Genomic DNA, 25,860 nt, shown 5'->3' with positions numbered 1-25,860 from the left:
GCGAGTGGGGACGCATGCCACATGGCTGAAATGAGAAAGACGTGGTCCGGACTGTCACTGTCTGGAGGATAACTAGCCAGTTAATAAAACAGCTCATAGAATAGTGCAGACCCGCTACACACCGCGAGCGTGCATGCACACCACATGGCCGAAATGAGATAAGACGTGCTCCGATCATGTCTGGAGGATAGCCAGTTAATAAAACACGTGTCCGTAACAAACTGTAAGTGGACTTATGTTTTGGGTTTATTTAAGCCTGTTAGTGTATAAGTCTACAGTTCTTGCAGTTTTAAAGTAAGTTAACTGGTGATTTTGTTGTTTGAGCAACCTTCTAGGGTTTCACGTGCCTGTTGATTTGATATAATTGTTGAGCGCTCTTGATCACTTTATTTATGTGCATTATTTACATGCTACAGTATAGTTACACTCCTTTAAGATAATGTAATTAATAGTGGGAAATAATCATTTTTTACCATTTTTGCGCTATCATCGTTCGTCAGACGTTCTACAACATCTGCTTTAGTTTGCATTTATTAACCCTTTAGTTTCACTTCATCACGCAGCTATTCCTGTTAGAGGTAAAAACATTTAATTCAATAATAATCTAGTATGTGTTCATTTTTTGTCATAGTTTCTTCAAAATGAAGCTTTATTTGAGTGTTTTAAAAAGAAATATTTTATTTATTTATTTTATTAAAATATTTTAATTTTCATCATGACGCATACGCCCCGCCCATTTGATTGCCACGCCCTCGGACCCGCCCACCTTAACTACAAATTTTCTGCGGGAAACCCTGAAGTAGGAAGTCCAGTAGACATGTTTTTGAACCGTTTCCGCTCTACGTCTTAAACTCCTCCCATCGATGCAACCCACTTCCGTTCTGGCGGGCTGGGTTTGTTTTGCTAGCTAGCTAGCTCTGTTGTGCTGACAAAGCACTGATATCACAGCCCAGTCTCCTGAAAATGCGTATAAATAGCACGAAGTGTAAAACTCGTGCAATACATACGCCAAATTCCACTTTGGCGTGCATATGATACGCAAGTCCTTCCCATTCACTTAAACGGGGCATCTTTTTTTGTCGTTTTATTTATTGGTATCTCAATTTCTTTGCTATTTTTTACCATTTTCGCTTGGGTTTAGGGTTAGAACAACTTTTTGTTATATAGAAATGACATCCTAACCCAAACCCCAACTCTAACCCCAACTCCAAGCGACCATGGCTTAAATATGGACAAAAACATTGAGAAACCTGTATATTAAATAACCTTATTAAGCTAATCTAAAATCTAACCCTAAACCCAAGCGAAAATGGTTTAAAAAACAGAAAAAATTTGAGAAACCAATAAATAAAACGACAAAAAAAGATGCCCCGTTTAAGTGAATGGGAAGGACTTGCGTATCATATGCACGCCAAAGTGGAATTTGGCGTATGTATTGCACGAGTTTTACACTTCGTGCTATTTATACGCAACCTCAGGAGACTGTATTGGATATCACAGTGACAAAGAGGATATAACAATTACAACATGAAGAAAAGTGGTTCAGGAACGACGTGTGCGGTAGTTGGTTGCAAACAGACACCAGAACGAGTGGTTAGATAGTGAGTGCTACGACCACAAACCAGCTGCGAAAAGGCAATGTCCATGCGCTCCATTGTTTACATTTTTTTGCAAGCCTGATACCGACTCGGACCTAGAGAGATATAGTAAAAACAGTTTATTATTTATTTGCAGAGGCGGACATTACTTTAGTACCTTGAGTACATTTTCCAAGCATCTGTGCTTTATCAGAGTGTTTGTCTTGGGAAAAAATTTACTTTACTAATAAATGTTCACTACATTCTAAAGCATAGAATCATACTGTGTAGTCCTTTTATATTGCATATTAAAATTAATTTAATACCTAATTACATAAAAATTGTGTACTTTTACTTTCTTGAGTAAAAGTACAAAAGTACTTTTTACTTAAGTAAAAGTAAAAATAATTCTAGATGTTTAATGTACTTAAATATTAAATATAAACAAAAAAATTATAAAAATGTAGTGGAGTAAAAATTATGATAATATGCTTTGGAATGTATGTTTTCCAAAGAAAAACACTGATAAAATACAAATACATGAAAATTTACTTTTTTGTAGAAAGTAATAATACTCAAGTAGTGTCCGCCTCTGTTTATTTGCTTATTTAATATCTTTGGAATTGGAATATGTTCTATATGTGTGCGTTCATTTTATATATGAAGAGCTCTTTTCCAAAACGCAATAAACACCATTTAAAAAAATGACTTTGTCATGTAATTTTGCTGCTCCATCAACTTTTTATGACAAATCACTATATTTAAAATGTACTGCAACAAGCAGTTTCTTTCCAAACCGCAAAAAGCGCGATAAGTCAAACAAATCTTATTCTCTCCCACTAATTTTTTTCGGTGCTGATGCAGTGGTGACACGTTCATATAAACAGCATCTAAAAGCTGTCTCAAAGAACCAGCAAAAGTAATGAATATGTAAAATATTTCAATGAGACATTTTCATTGTTTATTAATAAACAAGTGTTCGGTTCATGATGATATCAGATCCAGTTCATGCCTCGGAGGATTTCAGATTGTCAATTGCTTTTCAATCTATTGCCATGGATTGCACGAAGTAAGTTAGAAGCAAATCTTGCTGTATGTTATGCTGGGCCACGTCTTCATGTTATCCTACCAGTTCTGCACTGAATTTGAGTGGGGGAGAGTAACGCAATCTCCAGTCAAAGTAGTAGAACCGTGTTCCCAAATCGCTGTATTTACACTGGCAGACGCTGCGCAAACCACTTCCGGCGGAAATGAAATGCATATGTGTAGAGTAATGGCGCCCCCCGCGATTTGGCACGTAAACTTGTCTATATCTTTGTTGAGGGGGTAAGACTACAAACACACCTTTTCTCAGTCAAATAGGCACCAAATTCGAAATTTATGTTACATTTCGACAACAAATATGATCCACTTTTAATAAAGATTAATGTTTCACGGGTGAAATGCTCCTTTAAGTGCTGCAATCTGAGGACTACAATGATTTCAACCTAAAATGGCCGCCCTTAACCTCTGAATCAGCCAATAGAAAGCCGGCAATGGTACATTTAGAGCAGCATGTGACACCATACATTCATGAATCATGAAGACATTACAATTATATTAGTCTTTAAATATTTTAATTCAAATTTGCTTCAAGAAACGTTTAACAATATTACAAATAAGTACATGCATTTATTTTACACGATTTTGCACCATTTTGATTAAGTTTTTAACATGTTAATGAAATAAACAAAAGTAGTGCTATTTAAAAAATTAAGATGATGAATCACATCATTTGATTTCACTCACAAGCTGTTTATAAAGAAAAGACTAAAGTTTGCAAACACTTAGATAAAAAAAATACTTTGGTGATCAAGCCTGAACAAGATGATCAAGTTAAGTTGGATTTCTCCACTTGAACACAATTGTAATTTTTGCCATCTATGTCACTTTCACCTTTGGCTTGCTCACTGCTAACATTATGGTTTGGGTCAGGGTTGTATACTCTATTAATATCACTTTACAGTTATAGTGTCACTGTAATCTTTTATCCTTTTATCCAAAGCGACTTACAGTGCATTACAATGTATACATTTTGTGTTTGTGTGTGTCAACAGTATGCAGTTTTGAAATTATATGATATATTATATATTAGCCTGGTAATACCATCCTCTGCTATTTTGCTTCGCTTCATAGAAGCGTAATGAAATTTAGCAGAAGTACAAAGTCTGACGTAGTCAGGCTAATTATAGATTGCATTGTTACATTAACATATTATTACGTTTACAGGCTTGTGTTTTTATTGGCATATTTAAAATATAATTATTTTCTATTCTAATCCTGTTCGGAATTTGTGTACAAAGAGAGTCGCCTACATATTTCATGTTTTGAATGGTGTTTTGTGTTGTGTTTTTGCACACTTTGATGCCTTGATGACAGGCCATAATAATGACATTCATCTCCCCTTTCATTCATTTCAGGAAGCCTCTAGTATTTTCTTTATTTTCAGGTAAACCAAAACTGGTTCCAAACAAAGCTGGAGAGTTTTTGACTGAGTAATAATTTAGCACGGCTATATAACCTAACATCAGCTCCCATTGTCTTTTATCAAAGGTGAGTCCAGGACTCGTAAATTCAATATGATAAAAAAATTAAGAGTTTTTACCGAACTCATTGGATCTTGCTCTTCCAACAAACTCCGCGTGACAGGTGAATGACATTAGAACAGCTCGAGAGTGATTTTAAATCAAACTCCTCCGTATGATTTCCTGAATATTTCTTGCGGTACTTTGATCTCATGTCCGTTTCGGTTGCAGTGCTGCGTGAAGTTGAGAGCAAACCTAAAAACTAGAGACAGCTACCTGTATGAACTCCCGGAATGTCCCTGCCTTTGCCTCATCCATTGTTTTTATATGGGAAGAATGTTTTATTTTCAGCATGAGAAATACAAGGTGTGGCGTGTGAACTGGCTGAAATGCGTGTGTCTCACGCCGAATGCATGAGACTTAAGAGCCCTGTTTACATCTAACGTTCTAGAGATGTTAATACACACAGACAGCAATAAACAAAAGCTATGCATGCTTTCCTCACGTTGTTCTTATAATAATAATAATTAAGGTTAACATGCATACCACTTAGGTTCAATGCCGGCTCGAGGGGGATCCTCCCTGTACTGCGCACTGTGTCGTGCATGTCTGTGGGCGCGCCTAGTGATCGTCCCGAAAAAGATTGTCCAATAAAAGGTCAATACGTCATTATGTGACTAATTTTATTTATGGCTAAATTATGTTTTATTAATTTTACTAATAGTTAGATTGGGCAGGCCTTCACAAAAGGGCATTTAATTACAAAAAAGGCCTTGACAAAAAGGGCACGCGCCTGATAAACATTCATAACATGACTTTTTTTAGAAAAGTTTCCAAATAATAAACCAGTAGGCTATACTTTTAATAGATGTGCACTAATTGAAGCTGTATGTTTCCAATGTATTTGTCTGAAAGTATGTTTTATCTTCTCTTTTAAAAGTCAGACAGATGGAATTAGATGAGGCTCTTCTAAACATGGTGGTGAATGATCTGCAGCCCTTCACCATCATGGAGGATGAGGGATTCAGGGCATTTGTGAACAAGCTTCATAATCAACATCAACACCAGTAGAAACACAGAACAGTTTATGGGAACTTTTTGATACTCGTATCCATCAAACCCAGATGATACACAATGCTACAGCTGATGCCACAGTGGAAGTGAAAAAATACATCAACGATGCGTATTTGTCCAGAACTCATGATCCACTAACTTACTGGAAAGAGAGAGCAGTAATCTTTCCTTATTTGTATGTCCTTGCTAAAAAATATTGTTGTATGCCAGCAACAAGTGTCCCTTGTCAAAACAATAGCATAACTCTCTGAAAGTTCTAGAAGTTCTTTGGTGCACCTATCCAGAAACCTTTCAGAAAATTCTACATTAAACTCCTCATTGGATGTCATTTGAATCAGTATTAAAAATTTAAACAATGAAGATTAGTTACTAAATTGACAATAATAATTCCAAATAATCCTAATAAACCTTCCTAGAAATGTGAAGTGTCAGAAAACATCCTAGACTTAAATGATTATTCAATATTACCCCTATTGAAATAATCGTTCATACAGCCTAGCTAAATGATCCACTATAAGAACACATAAGATGAATAAACAAGACCAAATTTACTAGTCTTATTATTCAAATGAATCTCTACAGGGCGTAAAGAAACTGTTTCAATACAACAATTCCATTGCTTTAAAGTAAATAAAAAAACTATGCCGATTTACACCAGGAATTTTTTTTTGTATGACCCGCATCATCGCGCTATGCAGTGTTAATTTACAAATAGTAACAACAATCGATCGTACAATACTCAAAAGGCTACAGTGATTTCATACCGATTCACTAATCATAGGCTGCTGTTGTCCCCAAAACAAGATTTCCGTGTAAACAAAGCTAATATTTTAACCAGTCTACACAAACATCCACTTATTTTCTCATCTAAAGTGACATAACTAGCACATTATACCAACACGCAAAAATGTCCTCTCTTTATAATCGATTTAAGCGAAAACACAGGGAGAAAAAAAATAGAGTACTCACCAGTATTTCCATTGGCTTTACATCTCCGATATGCCTGTCCGTTGAAACTAACCTAACTAGTCTTCAAAGGACTGCCGGTGTAGCAGCTGATCCTGTTCCTCTCCTCCTCTCAGGATGTCTGTTCAGCTTCCCGCTTTTTGTACATCCAGGGCCAGGGGCGCAATTAACAGTTTTAAGGGGGGTATTCAAGACAGAATTTTGGGGCCTTTCCGTTAGATGATTGTTTGATTTTCATACCATAATGTTCATATTTTCACAGCCACCAGAATCAGACTTGTTTGACTCTGTGGACCCTGTACCGGGTCCAGAATTATCTTATTTTGACTTAATATAAAATATTCCTTTCATTTTTAATGGTCTGTCATGGACCCAGTACCACATATGAGATACTGTTTGAAAGCTTAGACTCTTTACTTTCTGCAGATATGCATCACTTTGAGATATGTTTTACTGTAAGAAAGTTAGTTACACTTAATTTACACTATCACCCCCCCCCCCATATTTTTGAATATCATTTAATATTCACATATTTCATATTTTTCAAGTATTACAAACATGGGCAAGTCTTATATCAAATGAAAGCTCTCATTCTCAGGAATAAAACTGCAGCGTTTTTTTTGTCCTATTGTTATCACATATCCTACAATCGTTGAATGAATAATGAGGTAAAAAATCGTCTTTTGTAAACATATGGGAAACTTGGGTGTGGACTGCCTCAGATAGCACATATAGCCACAAATGATACATCATCTTTTCTCTTAGGTCCTACTCTAAAAAATGAGTCCATTCACAGGATTTTCTTTGGTTGTGTGCATAATTAATCCCTTGCTATTTATTATATGTACAAAACAAAAAATTAATATTTATATGAAAAATGTATTTTCGCACACTTCAGTAAAATGAGAATAACTTTTGAATGCGACATGATAAAGAGATCATTCTTTTTTTGGGTGTTTACTATCTGCTGCTGGCAACAACCAGAACTGTCTGCAGTCTGCTAGAGCACCCAGAAGCAGAGTTATACACTATCAAAGACAGTATTTATGACATAAAAAAATAAAATTTGGTGTTTTATCATATGAAAAACCCCATAAATAACAATATTTGTCACAAACAGCAGCTTTTTATGTAACTTCAAAGGGTTTTCTTTAAAATGATATAAAGCAATTGAATTTATTCCACTGTATGTGGTTATGGGAGCACTTCAAATGTTTTTAGGCAGAAATATATATACAAAGTATACAAAAAGCGTATTATTCCTCCCATCAGTTGGAGTAAAATAACTTTTGCATTTATAATGATAGAGAAAAAATTCCTTTTTCCCCTGTAAGCTGGCAATTTCTGGAATCAAACAAAACTGTCTGCAGGTTTCGTTCCCACTCAGGGCCAGAGTTATACACTTTTAAATACAGACTTTAGAAAAAAAACACCAAAAAGCGCCTATTTATTTTTGGGTTTATTAGAGGACTGACAACACATACAACCATGTTGAGCACTTTTAACAGTGTTTTATGTAATTTCAAAGGGTTTCCTGTAAAATGATACCAAACTTTTGTATGTGCACCTCTGCTTGTGGGTATAAGAAGCTTTTGAAATTGGGTAGGCCAAATCCAGGCGAAAATCCCCAAAATAGCCTCAGAGTGTAAGAGTCAAGTGCTCAAAAGGGAAATAGCATGTTGGTCTCTTTAATGCAATGATAAATAAAATAGTTATAACTAATGAAATAGTCAGATCTTACTTTGACTTTATGTACAGTTTGCTCGAGGTCAGAACAAAGTTCATTTATACAAATCAAACAGTGACACTGGCTATATGGGCCCTATTTTAATGATCTAAGCGCATTGTCTAAAGCGCACAGCGCAACGTCTAAATGGGCGTGTCCGAATCCACTTTTGCTAATTTAACAACGGGAAAAATGGTTTGTGCGCCGAGCGCATGGTCGAAAAGGGTAGGTCCTATTGTAATGGGAGTATTTTGGGCGTAACGTGCAGTAAACCAATGAGAGACTCAGCTCTTATCCATTAAAAGCAAGTTGGGCTGGCGCTATGTCTAATCCCTATTTAGATGACGGACTTTGTAAACTGAAAAACTAAGCGGAGGAAGAAGATCCCCAGTTTAAGATTAATGTTAAATAATTGTGTTGTTTTTCACTTGTATTGAAATTGTTATTTTTTTATTAAAACCTTTAAAACCCGTTTTCTTTTAGTCATGGAAGTAAAAAGCAGGCTTGTAATTGCTTTAAATGTATGGCACTCCAATATCATCAAAACATAATTTACAAGTATGTAAGATAAGGTTTGTACTCTAAAAATACTTTATTTGTAACAAACAGGAGATAAAGAATTTACAAACGGCTCTCCTCACGTTTCAGCACTTTGGACAGCGGTTTTTTATAAGCTAAGAGTTTTTTTAAGCATTAGCCTACTTAAAAATGTTTCTCATTTCACCATATCCACAGGTACAAAGTCATCATATACAATAAATCCGTGAGGTAGCATTAAAAAAAAAACATTTAAAAACAGATGCATTTGTTCAAAGCAAAGCATTTATTTACTTACCAGGCTGCAGGTGAAGCAGCTCTTTGCACCTTCTAACGTCTCATAATTATTCCTTATTTATGTCCAAGAGACTCAATAATAATCTTTTACATTTAACCCTTTAATCTTTCATATTTAAAAGCATTTTTGTGCTGCAGCGCATTCATGTACTATAAGCAAACCCGCGTTGTCCTCCCGTTTATAGGCGCATATTACTAATGCGGTCTTTAAATAACAAAAAAACATATTGCGCCATTGACTTTAGACCAGGGCCCGTATGTATAAAACATCTCAGAAATGCTCTTAGAAATAGTCTTAAGCTATGACTTAAGTGTCAAAAAATTCTTAGTAAGGAGTAGGAGCAGTCTGAGAATAGGAGATGTTTATAAAGAAGCTAAAAGCAACTTTCAGTAAAGTGTAAGACTCATTCGTAAGTGCTGACTTAAGTGCCGCAAACTGAGGATTACAATGATTTCAACCAAAAATGGCCGCCCTTAACCTCTGAATCAGCCAATAGAAAGCCGGCAATGTTAAACAGTCACAGCAGCATGTGACACCATACATTTATGAATCATGAAGACATTCAAATTATATTAGTATTTAAATATTTTAATTTTAATTTGCTTAAAGAAATGTTTAACAATATGACAAATAAGTACATGCATTTATTTTACACGATTTTGAACAATTTTGATTAAGATTGAACATGTTAATGAAATAGACAAACGTAATACTATTTAAAAAAAAATGAAGATGATGAATAATATCATTTTGATTTTACTCACAAGCTATTCATAAAAAAAGACTAAAGTTTGCAAACACTTAGATAAAAAAAATACTTTGATGATCAAGCCTGAACAAAATGATCAAGTTAAGTTGGACTTCTCCACTTAAACAAAGTTTTAATTTTTGCCATCTTTGTCGCTTTCTTTGGCTTGCTCACTGCTAACATTGCTAACATTATGTTTTGGGTCAGGGTTTTATACTCTATTAATATCACTTTACATAATGATGTCACTGCAACCTTGTATATACTTCGCAATTTTTGAGGTTGATAATGCTATTGTAGATTTTATTTACATTTTTATGGTATTTTATTTACCTATCATAAACTTTAAAATGTAAAAGCGTCTCTACTTAAAAACTTCCTTCAATTGGTAACACCTAATATTTAAACATTTTTAACTTTAATTATTTCACTTAAACTGAAAGATTTAAGTTGAAAAAACATGACATTTTTAGGCATTATCAATAATTTGATTCAACTTTAACTTTTTACAGTGTATTTTATTCAAATGTATATACCATTTAAGTATATACAATTGCTCTCTTAATAATCCCATAAAAATTCTTAAATATGTTTTTTTTTTTACTAATATACATCTTATACTGTAATTATATTGTGTAATATAATATACATTGTATAAAAACCTTATACTCTTTATATTTCATGTTATATTAATTTCTATCTACTGTCTATATACTACTAACATGTATATATTGTACATTTTCTGCTCTGCAACAATGCAACAATATTTTTTTTCAAAAGTACTATAGAAATACATTTGAATTAAAGTAATTCTAACAAATTTTTTGTTGTAAAGTGCATGATCCTCCGCCTCTCTGCTGCCCCCTTGTTACTCTTAACTAGGTTAAGAGACCTCTCCAGCTCTCTTAAATAATTTAGGAGCTGAGACCCAGTCTTAACACTTAGTAGGCTTTATAAATCCAACGTATTTTTAAGTCTAGGAATAAGAGTAAAATGACGTCATTCTTAGAATATAGACACAGTTAAGACTAAAATTTTACTCTGAACGGCTTTATACATACGGGCCCTGGTTTTTCTTGGTCAATGGCGTAGTTGCCTCAAAATAGCAACGCGCCAACAATGCGCCTGAACACACCTCGTTTTCAGACCCGAACGCCCATGGGCGCAAAAGGGGTCGCAAATGCAATTGCTATTTAAACAACGCGGCGCTAAACGTGAAAAATAGGGTGGAAACTAGCGAAAGACACTTGCGTCGCGCATAGCGCTGCATTGCGCCGGGTGTAAGATAGAGCCCTATGTCTGCTTTCTGTTTTAAAGCAATAAAAGCATAGAGATATATAAAGCAAAGACAACTATAAGATAATCCTTTAGGAGCCAGTAGACACTTTGAGTTAAAGTGGTATGAATACTTAAAGGAATATTCCATTTTCTTAAAAGAAAAATCCAGATAGTTTACTCACCACCATGTCATATATGTTATATATGTAACACGTGACCTCCCTACGTCACTACGCATTTACGTTAGGTCGCGCTGGACCGGACCTAGACGAAAAGTTGTGGTTTAAAAGAGCATATTTTTTATTTTTCTTGTCAAAAATGACAATCGTTTTGCTAGATAAGACCCTTATGCCTCGTTTGGGATCGTTTATAGGCCTTTGAAACTCCGTTGAAAAAAACTGTTAAGTGTTGAGTTAAGTATTAAATGTTGGGCTCTATTAAAGTCCATTAAAATGAGAGAAATCCTGCAATGTTTTCCTTAAAAAACATAATTTCTTCTCGACTGAACAAAGAAAGACATCAACATTTTGGATGACATGGTGGTGAGTAAATTATCTGGATTTTTCTTTTAAGAAAATGAAATATTCCTTTAAATCACTGAAACATGAAACGTGCAGACGCATCAAATGTGCAAGTTAACTAAAGGAAAGCCTTTCTCGTTTGCACAAAAGGTAATAATTTGGCGATTCATTTTAACAATTCTGAATAAAAACAAAATAAAATGAAGCTATTAATAGGTTTTATAGTCTGTCTTTGTAAATATTAAGTATTATATGATACAGTCTTGTTCAAAATAATAGCAGTACAATGTGACTAACCAGAATAATCAAGGTTTTTAGTATATTTTTTATTGCTACGTGGCAAACAAGTTACCAGTAGGTTCAGTAGATTCTCAGAAAACAAACAAGACCCAGCATTCCTGATATGCACGCTCTTAAGGCTGTGCAATTGGGCAATTATTTGAAAGGGGTGTGTTCAAAAAAATAGCAGTGTCTACCTTTGACTGTACAAACTCAAAACTATTTTGTACAAACATTTTTTTTTCTGGGATTTAGCAATCCTGTGAATCACTAAACTAATATTTAGTTGTATGACCAAAGTTTTTTAAAACTGCTTGACATCTGTGTGGCATGGAGTCAACCAACTTGTGGCACCTCTCAGCTGTTATTCCACTCCATGATTCTTTAACAACATTCCACAATTCATTCACATTTCTTGGTTTTACAGCATTTTTGATATCACCCCACAAGTTCTCAATTGGATTAAGGTCTGGAGATTGGGCTGGCCACTCCATAACATTAATTTTGTTGGTTTGGAACCAAGACTTTGCCCGTTTACTAGTGTGTTTTGTCTTTGAAACGACCATTTCAAGGGCATGTCCTCTTCAGCATAGGGCAACATGACCTCTTCAAGTATTTTAACATATGCAAACTGATCCATGATTCCTGGTATGCGATAAATAGGCCCAACACCATATTAGGAGAAACATGCCCATATCATGATGCTTGCACCTCCATGCTTCACTGTCTTCACTGTGTACTGTGGCTTGAATTCATAGTTTGGGGGTCGTCTCACAAACTGCCTGTGGCCCTTGGACCCAAAAAGAAAAATTTTAATCTCATCAGTCCACAAAATGTTCTTCCATTTCTCTTTAGGCCAGTTGATGTGTTCTTTGGCAAATTGTAACCTCTTCTGCACATGCCTTTTTTTAACAGAGGGACTTTGCGGGGATTCTTGAAAATAGATTAGCTTCACACAGACGTCTTCTAACTGTCACAGTACTTAAAGGTAACTCCAGACTGTCTTTGATCATCCTGGAGTTGATCATTGGCTGAGCCTTTGCCATTCTGGTTATTCTTACATCCATTTTGATGGTTGTCTTCCGTTTTCTTCCACGTCTCTCTGGTTTTGCTCTCCATTTTAAGGCATTGGAGATCATTTTAGCTGAACAGCCTATCATTTTTTGCACCTCTTTATAGGTTTTCCCCTCTCCAATCAACTTTTTAATCAAAGTACGCTGTTCTTCTGAACAATGTCTTGAACGACCCATTTTCCTCAGCTTTCAAATGCATGTTCAACAAGTGTTGGCTTCATCCTTAAATAGGGGCCACCTGATTCACACCTGTTTCTTTACAAAATTGATGACCTCAGTGATTGAATGCCACACTGCTATTTTTTTGAACACACCCTTTTCAACTAATTGCCCAATTGCACAGCCTTAAGAGCGTGCATATCATGAATGCTGGGTCTTGTTTGTTTTCTGAGAATCTACTGAACCTACTGGTAACTTGTTTGCCACGTAGCAATAAAAAATATACTAAAAACCTTGATTATTCTGGTTAGTCACATTGTACTGCTATTATTTTGAACAAGACTGTATATATAAGAATTTATTGGTGCGGTCTCTCACTCTGCATGCATGAAAGCCCACTGCTCGTGTGTGCATTATATGCACCAATGTCTCCTCAATTTAATTATTTCTATTTTTCCATAGAAACAAGTCAAGACTTTATACTTACGCCTACCTTTGACTAGACGTAAGATTTAGTCTCTGACGTATGCTGTGCCTAGATGGTGCAACAGGTGTAAATTCGACATAATGCGTATTTTAAGTTCAGATTAGTTTAGCAACCGGCCCTAGATAATTTACAAATCAAGAATTACTCTTGGTCGCACTGCATGACCTGGTCTGGTATTTTATGGGCTGGAACTCATTGCCTTTGAATGCTGTGCTGGTACTTCAGCATGTACCTAAGGCATTGGTGAGGTATTGGTGTACTGTTCTTCCAGCCTTACAGCCGCAGATGTGTGTACATCTTCCATGGGCTCTTCGTTTGTGCTAAGAACATGGCGATAGTTTCTGCACTACACTTGACCCTCTGAACTGCAAACATGATGGGATTTTTGTGTATTGGCATGGTGAACAACAACAGCTGGTTTCCAAAGGCCATGCTATTGTATGCGAATGAGCTGTCCAGTGTGGAGTTGTGACGGTGGACAAGCTGAGCGATAATAATACTTTTTCTGATGCTGCTGTTGCTTTACTCCATTGTAGCATGCCTCTGTGAAACTGACAATCTCGGGTAGGAGCTGCTGGTTTGTGGTTGGCAGTATGAATCACGGTCTGCGACTCATGAGGAGCTGGGCGGGAGACATGAAGAGGTTGTCAACTGGTGTGTTCCTATACTCTATCAAAGATAGGGATAGGGATCAGTCATGAGTGTGTGAAACTTAATGTTTTTGCAAAGTCTTCAAACTCTTTGCGTTGATATTGTGGACCTTTTAATTTCACTGGTATGCAGTGCCGGGTTAAGCCTTTGTGAGGCCCTGGGCTAATGCTGGTTTGAGGCCCCCAATATACACTGAAAAAAATAAAGGCTGTATTAACTAAAAAATATAGTGCCCCATTGCTTAATTTTTTTAGTAAAACTTACTGAAAAAAGGGGATGCAAAAACGATGCACTGTCTATATTTTGTTGGTAAATCCAGTGTTTTTTTACAGCGTATGTGCAACATTAAATGGCTAAAATTATTTAAATAAATTAAACAATATTATCAAATATTATCAAAAAGTGCTTCTTTCTGCTCTTCTTTAAAAATAATTCCTCAATTAAATCATTAAAATCAAGTTGACGCAAAGTAGGCTGACATTATTTAAATAAATTAAACAATATTATCAAGTAATAATTTTACAATCAAAAACAGCCCAGAAAATAACATTTATTAAATGCAACTCACAACTAAAAGTGCTTCTGTCTGTTCTTCTTTAAATATAATTCCTCAATTAAATTATTAAAATCAAGTTGACGCAAAAGTAGGCTAAAATTATTTAAACAAATTAAACAATATTATCAAATAATAATTTTACAATCAGAAATAGCCCAGAAAATAACATTCATTCAATAAAACTCACAACTAAAAATGCTTCTGTCTTCTCTTCTTTAAAGATAATTCCTCAATTAAATCATTAAAATCAAGTTGACGCAAAAGTAGGCTGAAATTATTTAAATAAATTAAACAATATTATCAAGTAATAATTTTACAATCAGAAACAGCCCAGAAAAGAACATTTATTAAATGCAACTCACAACTAAAAGTGCTTCTGTCTGTTCTGCTTTAAATATAATTCCTCAATTAAATTATTAAAATCAAGTTGATGCAAAAGTAGCCTAAAATTATTTAAACAAATTAAACAATATTATCAAGTAATAATTTTACAATCAGAACAGCACAGAAAATAACATTTATTAAGCAACTAAAAGTGCTTCTTTCTGCTCTTCTTTAAAGAGAATTCCTCGACTAAATCATCAAAATCAAGTTGACGCAAAATGTCATACTCGCTTGACATTAATGTATGTAATTAAATTATGTAATTAAATTAAACAATAGTATCAAGTTATAATCTTACAAATCAGAAAATAACATTTATTAAATACAACTCACCACTAAAAGAGCTTCTTTCTGTTCTTTTTCAAAGAGAATTCCTTAATTAAATCATTAAAATCAAGTTGATGCAAAATGTTTTACTCACTTGACAACCTCAGTTTATTCCAATTTCGAAAATGACCTTTCTCCCGAAGCATTCGACACAAGGATGGTGAGAAAGATTCTTATAATGCAATTTACACATTGGGAAAAGCACACTGGAGCAGTAAACTGAACAAGCTCTTGTAGTTGCTGTTCGAACTGAAAAAGTGCTGAAGATCCTCTTTTGCGAAATGTAGAACGTTTTAAACAGAAGTAAAGATAAAACAATCATGCATTAGGAAAATTAATAATTGCTTAATTTATTGTATATTTTCTATAGGTGTGTAAAACCATATTTTGGCGGATTGTTTTAGCCTACTTTCATTGTTTCACGAGATTGCCTGCCTATATTTAGTCATAATTATTAACGGTAAACGAACTTGGCTCGCTGTTTTTGAAGGCAGCTCGACCTTAGGTCGGGTTCGAGCCCCAAGTTTAAGTGAAGGAGGAGATGATGAGGAGAGATGCCAGAAGAATTGCGGCCGGGCGCGTATAGGCACAGAGACTGCCGTTTACGATATGATTTTAATGATGATTGACACTGTTGAGGTTCCTTTTAAACCTACGTTAAAAGTGTACACGTTAAAATATTATTACTGCAGTTAAAGAGTTTATTTTGATCACGGTGTCACGATCGCTGGATAATTTTGAAATTACTTTTCAGTCATTTGCAAATGATTCATAAATAATACCTCTGTGTTTTGAAGTGCTCAAACTCTAAAGACAGCAATGTGATTGCCGATGCGCTGGTAGAGAGAGAGAGAGAGAGAGAGAGAGAGAGAGAGAGAGAGAGAGAGAGAGACCGCGGCCTTGTACATGATCGATGTTATTTGAAGTTGGCTCTTAAGGACAAATATCCCATAAGCTATTACGTAGCTATTATGCACATTTTTTCAGAACATTTTTGCGACCCAGTGGTTGGGGGCCTCTGCTTTAGGTAGCGCTTACGCATAATTACGTCAATCATGTTTTTAAAAACTCAAAATAGAATTGTCTCGGAGGCCCCCTAGTGTTCGGGGCCCTGGGCTGCAGCCCATGTTGCCCATTAGGATAACGCGGCCTTGCTGGTATGCCATGTCTCACGAATGTGACTAAGCTTGCTGATGACAGTGGCAGCCGTAGTAGTGTTGAGTTTGTCTAATTGGAAGAAATGGTTATAGTAATCTACAGTAACCATGTATTTTTCATTTTTCCAGGTGAAGAGGTATTTGAATTATGTTGCACCAGGCAAGTACTGCATCTTTCGATCATGTGTTCTATGTGCGTGCTTACACATTCATGGCCAGAATAACATTTCGTGCTCTTAGCTTAGACTTCTCTGCATTTGCACATACCTTTTCTGTGTGAGGTCAGACAGATATGACTATTTTCTTATCTTCACTGATCAATGAAAGTTTGTCTTAGAAGTCAATAATGTATGTGGGAAATTGTCTCCTTTCTGCAGGCCATCCATCCAAGATCATCTATCCGAGCTGCTGAAAACTGCATTGGTACGGATCTATTGCAGCTTTGTGTCACTGACTGGTTAAGTTTTTATAATTAAAGGGGACATTCCATGAAAATCAGACTTTTTCCATGTTTAAGTGCTATAATCGGGTCCCCAGTGCTTCTACCAACCCGGAAAACATGAAAAATAGCAACCCTGTAACTTTGTTTTGGTAAGGCTCTCTCTGCAACCATGTAAATATAGGTCATTCGAATTTCGCTCCCCCATGACGTATTGAGGGGCTCTTATTATATAATGATACCGCCCCTTCAACTGCGCTATCCAACCAAGAACGGCCTCACGAGTGCGATAGAGAGAAAAAAAGAAAGAATGACTGACAGCACTACGCATTTGTATTCCCTCAAACACAAACAGGAGCATACAATCTTATAGCTTGTAGTTTTAATAATCTTTCTAAAGATTGAATTAACATTCTAAAGGAATAACCTTACCTTAGTGCAACAGAGAGAGCGAGTGAGTGAGTGAGAGAGAGAGCAAGTGAGCGAATGAACGAGAGAGAGAGAGAGAGAGAGAGAGAGAGAGAGAGAGAGAGAGAGAGAGAGAGAGAGAGAGAGAGCAACACGATGGTTCGCTTTTAAGTACTGCACGAGACAGAGTGAGAGAACAAGCGTATTCACTACCATACACAATAATCATAAATATGTTGTTTAAAGGAATAGTCTACTCATTTTCAATATTAAACTATGTTATTACCTTAAGAATTGTTGAAACATCCCTCTACCATCTGTGTGCGTGCACGTAAGCGCTGGAGCGTGCTGCGACACTTCGATAGCATTTGGCTTGGCCTCATTCATTCAATGGTATCAAACAGAGGTGAAGTTGGAAGTGACCAAACGCATCAGCGTTTTTCCTATTTAGGACGAGTAGTTATACGAGCAAGTTTGGTGGTATAAAATAAAACGTATCGCTTTTCTAAGCGGATTTAAAAGAGGAACTATATTGTATGGCGTAATAGCACTTATGGGAGTACTTCGACTCGGCACAGTAACACCCTCCCTCTCCCATTATGAGAGGGAGAAGGGGAGCAGACTTTTCAGGCGAGTCGAAGTACTCCCAAAAGTGCTATTACGCCATAAAATATAGTTCCTCTTTTAAATCCGCTTAGAAAAGCGCTACGTTTTATTTTGTACCACCAAACTTGCTCGTATAACTACTGGTCTTAAATAGGAAAAACGTTGATGTGTTTGGTCACTTCTAACTTTATCTTTGTTTGATACCATTGAATGAATGGGGCTAAGCTAAATGCTATCAACGTGTCGCAGCGCGCTCCAGCGCTTACGTGCACGCACACAGATGACAGAGGGATGTATCAACAATTCTTAGTTAAGGTAATACCATAGTTTAATATTGAAAATGAGTAGACTATTTACTTTAATGTTTCTCTCAAGTTTCAAATGAATACGAGGAGTTACAAGATAGAGAGTGAGAGACTGACAGAAACGCAAATGTGTTCAATATGTGTACACAACTTAAACATGTCATTTGATCTGTTTCTCTAAAGTTTAAGCATTAAACGTGTTGTTTTATTACAGATCATTTAAATGTGCTCGTGTGGTTTGGTCAAAAAGTAAACTTCTGAGTGTTTGTGGACGTGTATTTTATTGTAACATGCTGAAAATCATTGTGCCTGTTTAAAACACTGGCAGCATGACACCTAAAAGTCTTTATTTTTATTCCCATCTGCTGATAAACATGTATTTAGTATGCATAAAACAGATTATTGACTTTTTAAACTTGTTCAAATATATAATGCTGAACATCTCTTACTAACTTCTTTCGTGAGAGAATGCAGTGCCTTGTCTACAGCGTGAGCGCTTGAGACTCCGCCCACCTGAGCAGCTCATTTGGATTTAAAGGGATACACCCAAAAACGGTGCATTTTTGCTCAGACCCATAAAGTGCCTATTTTAACATGCCACAATAAATTACCTATATGGTATTTTTAGCTAACACTTCACATATGTACTCTGGGGACATCAAAGATTTATTTAATATCTTAAAAACGCATAAATACTATGCATAAATACTTATAAATACTATGCATAGTGCAGCCTTCTTCTTATCTTAAGTTATTCAACTAAACAATAGCAGACAGAACAGCAGGCTGAATAGATGTCTGTACGTTAAAGTAATATTATCAGTTATTTAAACGATAAACCATAGCATACAGAATTTACCTGGAAGGTTGAATAGGTTAAAGTAACCGAACAATCCAACTAGCGTGAAGTTCGCATACTCGTCATTCCACATTAAAGAATCCATTAAATTACATAAATACAGGAGCAGAATATAGCGGACTCTCGCGGCTGTAGACGGTGATGTTGTCTCTTGCCTCATAAATGTCAAAATTAATTCATACTGACTAACAAGGCGCACCTGACTGTAAAGGGGATCTGAAAGGTATTGTAATCCGGAAGTGCACATTAAGTAGCACAAGCTTCGTCAGATAGCGCCTACTTCAAAATGCAAAATATATGTTAGCAGCCAATGTTAATCGTGAATGATTTGGGACAAATATGATGTTAATGTTAAACTATGTGAGTGGCGCTGTGTGGCGTGACAGGGATTTGAGCAACTTCCTGAGTCACAGCCGGGCGGCGCAGACAGGGGCAACCTGGCGGCGCCGGTGTGCGTATACTCATAGAAAACAATGTGTTCAATTTTTTTAGAACAGTGCTGCGCGGCGCTGAGCTGTGTGGCCGGTGTGCGATCCCCTTAAGACGCAGCACTAGCCAAGTTATGAAAAAAAATGCGGCTTTTAGACTGAAAAATATGGTACATGTCCATATCTTCGCTGAGATTGTCATGTTTTGTTGCTAAGGACTTTCTGGAGAGGGCGTCTGCCACAGGAATCTCCTTTCCTGTTCCATGTTTTATGTCATATTTCTAGAGCTGTAGAATAATTCTTTAAAGCCGTGGAAAAGCAGCATCTAGTCAGGCCCTATGAAATCCATTACATTTTTATCCCAAATTCAGTTTTATTATTCTCAAACATTTTCTGGATTCTGGTTTTAATAGTTAAATTAAATTTCGGTAATCAAAAAGCATATGTTATCAACTGAAAACATTGAACCAATACAATATAACATCAATTTATTATAAGTTTTATTTTATTTAACAGTAACCGCAATGAACTACAACCATGCTACTGATAAGCAACCAAATGTTACGTTTTTTTAATCATATAACTATACTCATCTTGTTTTACTTTTCAGTCATCTGTATTAAATGTAAATATATTAGTTATGAAGTTGTCAGTAAATAAACTATGATATAACATTAGCAATAAATACAAATAAAACACTGCACACCTACAGCTCGTGTATTTGCGCACGTCGTTCTCATCAGCGCCATCATAAGCCCCTACTGGCAACTCTCACCTGAGAGACCTCTTGAGCTGTTTTAAATAAGCGGGAGAGTAAGGGGCTAATCACACCAAATGCGCTTTAAACGCTTGGAAACGCAAGGCGCGGCGCACAACGCAGCTTTTCATATTGCTAGGCAACCACCGAGTCAGCTGCCTTGTCAATCAAATATTGAAGCGTGAGCTGTCATATTAGCAGAAACTTGAGGGTGAGAGGTGCACAAACACGCAGGAGAGAGTGAGCGAGTGGAGTCCGGTTCTTCAAAGCAGCTGTAAACTTCCTTCACCACACCGTAAGGCCTGCCTCACCCCTCATTCGATTGGACAATGGAAAGATGGAAATGATGTCGGCTGCTTTTCCGCTCTCAGCGTTCCTTCAAAAGCTTGTGCTGCGGCTGGTGGCAAAAAACGCAAGGCATTCAGCGTGCATAAACAGCATGCAAACGCTCCCTCCCCATAGAATAGCATTCAAAAAAGGCGCCTGCAACTGCAACACTTTTGGTGTGATTGGCCCCTAAGAGTGATTCTTAACTAAGAAATTTGACAACTTGCTTTTATACTTAAAGGAACAGTATGTAAGAAATGTATGTCAATGAATCATAAAATGGCCCTGACATGTCACTAGACATTAAGAAGTCATTTTCATTTCAAATACTTATATCACTGACAACAGTGGTCTGGCCAGGATATTATCATTTAAAAAGTGGAGTTGCATCTCTCAACTGATGTTTATGTTGTCATTTTGTGTATTGGCCACCAGTTGTGTGATTGCAGTACCAGTTTTAGCCACAAGTTTTGTGATTGCAATACCAGTTTTGCCCACAATCCTACATACTGTTCCTTTAATGTTTCTGACGCCTGATGAAATCATTATAAATGTGTGTTTAATACTGTAAAATACCCTCGATGTTATAGTACTGACCTTGCCGTCCAGAATGAAAGACAACATTCCAACTTGAACCCATTGAGCGAGCTGTCTCTTTAGTACCGTGTGGTTTATATACATCTTGCCACTGATTGGGCCGACATTTCTGACACACCCACCAAACAAGTGCCACCAAACAAGAGAAAACGCTTGTTTGCCTTCCAACAAATGCAAATATTTGAGGTATGACATACCCATATTTCATATTCTGGAATTAAAAATGTTCTTTTTTATTACCTGCATTTCTTCTGCATATATTTAATTTCAATTTCAAGTTTATTGTCCACAAAAAGTGGAAATTTGTCTTTGGCTCCACAGGTGGATTTCTAAAACACATACACAATGAATAGACAATAAATACAACAGACAAACAACACAGTACCCCTTACAAACAACAATAGATAACACCTTCATCACACACCAATATCAAAAAGATAAATATGGATATCATGGACTATTGTGAGTTCAGTAATGATATAGCACTCGATATAAATGACTTTTTGTAAATATTTCTGGTTGCTAATGCAGCTGTGTACCTCCTTCCTGATGGTAATTTCCTAAATTCTGTGAACAGAGGATGCACTGGGTCAGACACAATGTGGTGGGCCTTACGTCTCATATGTGTAGTATATAAATCTGCCAATTGTCCCTGTCCTTTACAAACAATTTTACTGGCCAGCTTAACAATTCTGGATAGTTTATTTCTGTTCTTAACCCCCAGGTTTCCAAACCAGGTACACATATCGAATGTCAGCACACTCTTTCTAACCCCATATGAGTTCACCTTCCTAAGTAAATGTAGGCGCTGCATTGCCTTTTTAAAAATATACTCAGTGTGTTTAGTAAAACTAAGAGTGGAGTCACAGAATGTTCCTAAATATTTGAACTCCTCTACCTCCTCTACCTTTTTATTATTGATTACAACAGGTATAAGATCATAGCCGGAATTTTTCTGCTTCATTATCACCATCTCTTTGGTCTTCCCTTCATTAAGGAGAAGAGCACTGTCATGGCACCAATTAATAAGCTCCTCGATAACATTAAAATATACAGATTGGTTGACCGTATTCCCTGCCTGCATTAGACCAACCACAACCATATCATCAGCATACTTATACAAGTGACAGGTGGAGTTCATAATATGCATTTCATTGGTATACAAAGAAAACAGGACAGGTGAAAAAACGCAACCTTGTGGTGCCCCCGTATTTAAGATTACAGTCTCAGAGGTAATGCCAATGAATACAACTCTTTGTGGTCGATCTGTAAGGAATTCTTTTATCCACTGCACAAGGAAACTATTTGTGCCAATTTCACATAGTCTTTTAACTAAAATATGTTTCTGCGTACAGTTAAAAGCTGAACTGAAGTCAATAAATAATAGTCTTGCATAGTTTTTTGGCTGCTGTATGTGTTTGGTAACTGTGTTCATCAGGGTCAATGTTGCATCACCCGTTCCCCGCCCCCTCTTATATGCAAATTGAGTAGTTGAATAAAATTTGTTCTACACCTTTTGTTTTGTTCCCAGCACTTCTGTAAGTGCATCATTGATCATTATCAACAAAAATAATGGGCTTAATACTATGAGTTTCATTTTCTATCTGGATATATTTAACACTTTATTTCCTATTCTTACTAGGATTTTTCTATGTTTCATAAAATCTGTAATCCAATTGTATATTTTCCACACCAGCCACCTATATTCATCATTTTGAAGTCTTGAGTAAGAATGGTGAATAACACTAAATTCAGCATAATGTGGATTATTGTTAAAGAAAAGTTTCATTCTTTATGACAGCATCCCAAAGAACGCCCATTGAAGCCTCAAAATTGTATTTTCAAATCAGACAGATAACCCCAAAAATGTTAGTTAAATGTATCTTATCACCTGTTCATTGCACTAAATAAAAATTGGGATGCACCCACAGAAATTGTTTTCTGACTGGATCGTTAAAAGGACAGAGATTTTAAAGAGAAGGACTCGGTCATCGATAGATGCAACAGCCGAAGTCCACCATGCTAGTGAACTGAAATGAAACGTTTAGCCTATGGAAGGAGTTGCATCACTGTTCCCTTGTCGCTGGCTGGCACAGCAGCAGAGACGTTTTAGGCTATGTTTACATTAATGTGTTTACCTTTTAAAACCCATTACTTTTGTCACGTTTACTCCTTTCATTTACACTACGCCACCGTTTTCGACCCTCATAAACGGAGTCGTTCGTAAACGCTGAAGACCCTGTTTTAGTTTGAGAACTCAGACGTTGCTCTGGGTGTAAATGAACGTAGACGGAGTCTTTTGTAAACGATCAGCTGATGTTAACGTGACAGCGCATCATTTTCAAAGTAAAAATTTATTTATTGGGGTAAATGGAGGTTTGTAACGGAGCTTTTGGCAAAAATAGTAAACATCTACCAACCAGCTATTATAAACGCTATATCAGATTGTTTTAACATGTATCCTTATAGATAATGTATGTTTTATATTTATGTTTGAGTATTGTTGGATTTGAATATTGTTGTAATGTTGTTTATGTTTTGTTTAAATTTAGTTAGCTTATTACGAAAGATAGACTGTAATTTTAAACGCCATATAGGGCGCTGTAAAGGCCAACGTGAAGGGAGAATTGTAATGGGTCAGTCATTATTTTCGAGTTTAAAGTGTTACTAAACCCCTGGTCAGAGCCTGACTCCACCCACAGGCAATATTTGAAAAATGCAAGAAAAGTGGGCAGATCCCAACGGAGATAGAGGGGACGAACTAAGCTCGTACCAAGTGTGTGGTGAGATCGTAAAAAGGGCGTGGTGAGCTTGCATTTTACTTACCTTATGCTAACAACTAAAGCCAGCATATTGTGTTGTACATCCGTAAGCCCAAGTGAAGCCCCAGTTACCTGCATTGTACTAACCTTATGCTAACAACTAAAGCCAGCATATTGTGTTGTACGTCCATAAGCCCAAGTGAAGCCTCAGTTACCTGCATTGTACTTACCTTGTGCCAAGAAAACTGAAGTCATCACATTGTGTTGGGCAATTGCTTGTTAGTTGAAGGAGCCCCGTTGCCCGTCTCACATACCTGGGTGATTCTCACGAAACCATTGAAACACCACGGCACTAATGATTTTAGCTTTAAAATGTGTAATACAGTAACATTAAAAAGCATCAGAATTAACACAATACTGTGTTCTACCTTGCACAATGTGTGATTTCAACATAAGAATTTGTAATTGTAAATTTTATCTCATTTTCTGCTGAAATTATCATTACCGCAATGTGTCCGGCTGTGTTTGAACATGCGTTATGTTGTAATTTAATCAAATTAACACAAAAATATTAAGAAAAAAAATAAATGGATGTTTTGCTAGACTACTTTAGATGACAGAAAATATATTTACTGAATATTCATGTATAATAATAATGAAGAAAAATTAGGAAAATGATGTGTCCATGCCTAATGTTCTCATCCTCCGCAACACTTTTTGAGAACAGTTTAAGCACACATACAGAATTTTAATAAAGTTTGATTTTGAGTGACCAAGCACATGGACCAGTTACTTCAAGATGGCTACCAGGTAAGATCATTTTTTACAGTTAATTTGAAATATTGTCTTGTCAGAATGCTTACATGACATTTTGATTATCATTACCGCAACATATGCTTATTAAATGTTAATTTAATTAATAGAAGCATAATACTTTGATTTTAAATGCATGTGCAGAATCTCCAAATTATGTTCTTTCAGGTTTGTCATGTCATTTTGAAAATATGTCAGTGTTGATGTTTTCTGACTGTTGCGGTAATGAGATTTTTTAGGACTAATTTTTTTAATTACGTTACAAAAAGTGTTAAATGATAAGTAAAAGTTTTTAAATTAATGTTCCCATTTACTCCAGACTTTGTTTTTCAATGTCTGGTGGGAAAAAAAGTAAATTTAAGCAATTTTTACATTTTCATGCTTGACATTTTTAAAACCAAGTTTTCGTGAGAATCACCCACCTACTGTGTTGTATACTTACCTGTGACCCCAGGGAAGATCCAGTGGCCTCGTGGCCTACCGAGTGCCCGGCCCTATTATACTCACCTGTCTGCTCCATTGTAGATCCAACAGTTCTTTCCCGAAGCGCCGACCTGCACCTTTACCCGTCGACCAGTGGTACATCTACAGTGGCAACTTTCCATATACCCACCAGGATGGGTGGAGTTGGATCCCGGCAGCTGAGGTGCAGCCTCACCGGTATCTGAACGGACAAGAGTACAACCCGCTGGGCCGTTCTGGAGCTCATCACATGCGGACACAGGTACCCATTCGACATTTAAAACCTCCAATACTTACCCTCTGTACTCCTTGCGTCCAGGAAAGGAGAGGGCCCCGGATTGGTCCCCTGCAAGCTAGAACAAAGATAAATCTTGTGAATAAGCTGATTGTCGTCGCATAACCAGGAGTCAAGAAGAGGAAGGACCTACCTGAGATTTCTGCGTCGGAGTCTGAGAGACTCGAGACTGTGCCTCTCCAACCGGAGAGTTGGATTTTAGCCTCCCTTTCCCTTTCCCCTTCCCCAATACCTTTTTAAATAATTTAATAAAGTTTGTTTTAATATTTACTTACGCTCTCTGTGTCTGGTCATTGGGGTGCTCTTGGGACCTCCTCGAGGTGAAAACTAGGGAGAGGTGAGACTCACGACATCTGTGGTCCGCTCCGACCTGTGACACATGAATTAAGAAAACTATTTCTCTTATGCAATCAGATAGCAGCCTCTTGCACCATCCTACA

The 25,860-nt window shown here is 36.5% G+C and overlaps 1 protein-coding gene across 1 annotated transcript in view; it reads right to left on the bottom strand.

Annotated features, from left to right (window-relative positions):
• The window catches only part of LOC129438873 (NXPE family member 3-like), a 33,523-nt gene extending 8,340 nt beyond the window's left edge, over positions 1-25,183 (bottom strand). The window contains exons 1-2 of the mRNA XM_073863357.1: positions 25,106-25,183; positions 21,987-22,166 (exon numbers count right to left, since the gene is read on the bottom strand). Of these exons, the coding sequence (XP_073719458.1) occupies positions 21,987-22,166; positions 25,106-25,183 (258 nt within the window). The remainder of the gene's footprint in view (positions 1-21,986; positions 22,167-25,105) is intronic.
• Between the last annotated feature and the right edge of the window lie 677 nt (positions 25,184-25,860).

Source organism: Misgurnus anguillicaudatus, chromosome 24, assembly GCF_027580225.2.
Source record: "Misgurnus anguillicaudatus chromosome 24, ASM2758022v2, whole genome shotgun sequence".
In the NCBI taxonomy this organism is placed as follows: Eukaryota; Metazoa; Chordata; class Actinopteri; order Cypriniformes; family Cobitidae; genus Misgurnus; species Misgurnus anguillicaudatus.
Note: the sequence above shows the minus strand (reverse complement) of the source record. Positions and strands in the feature narration are given on the sequence as shown.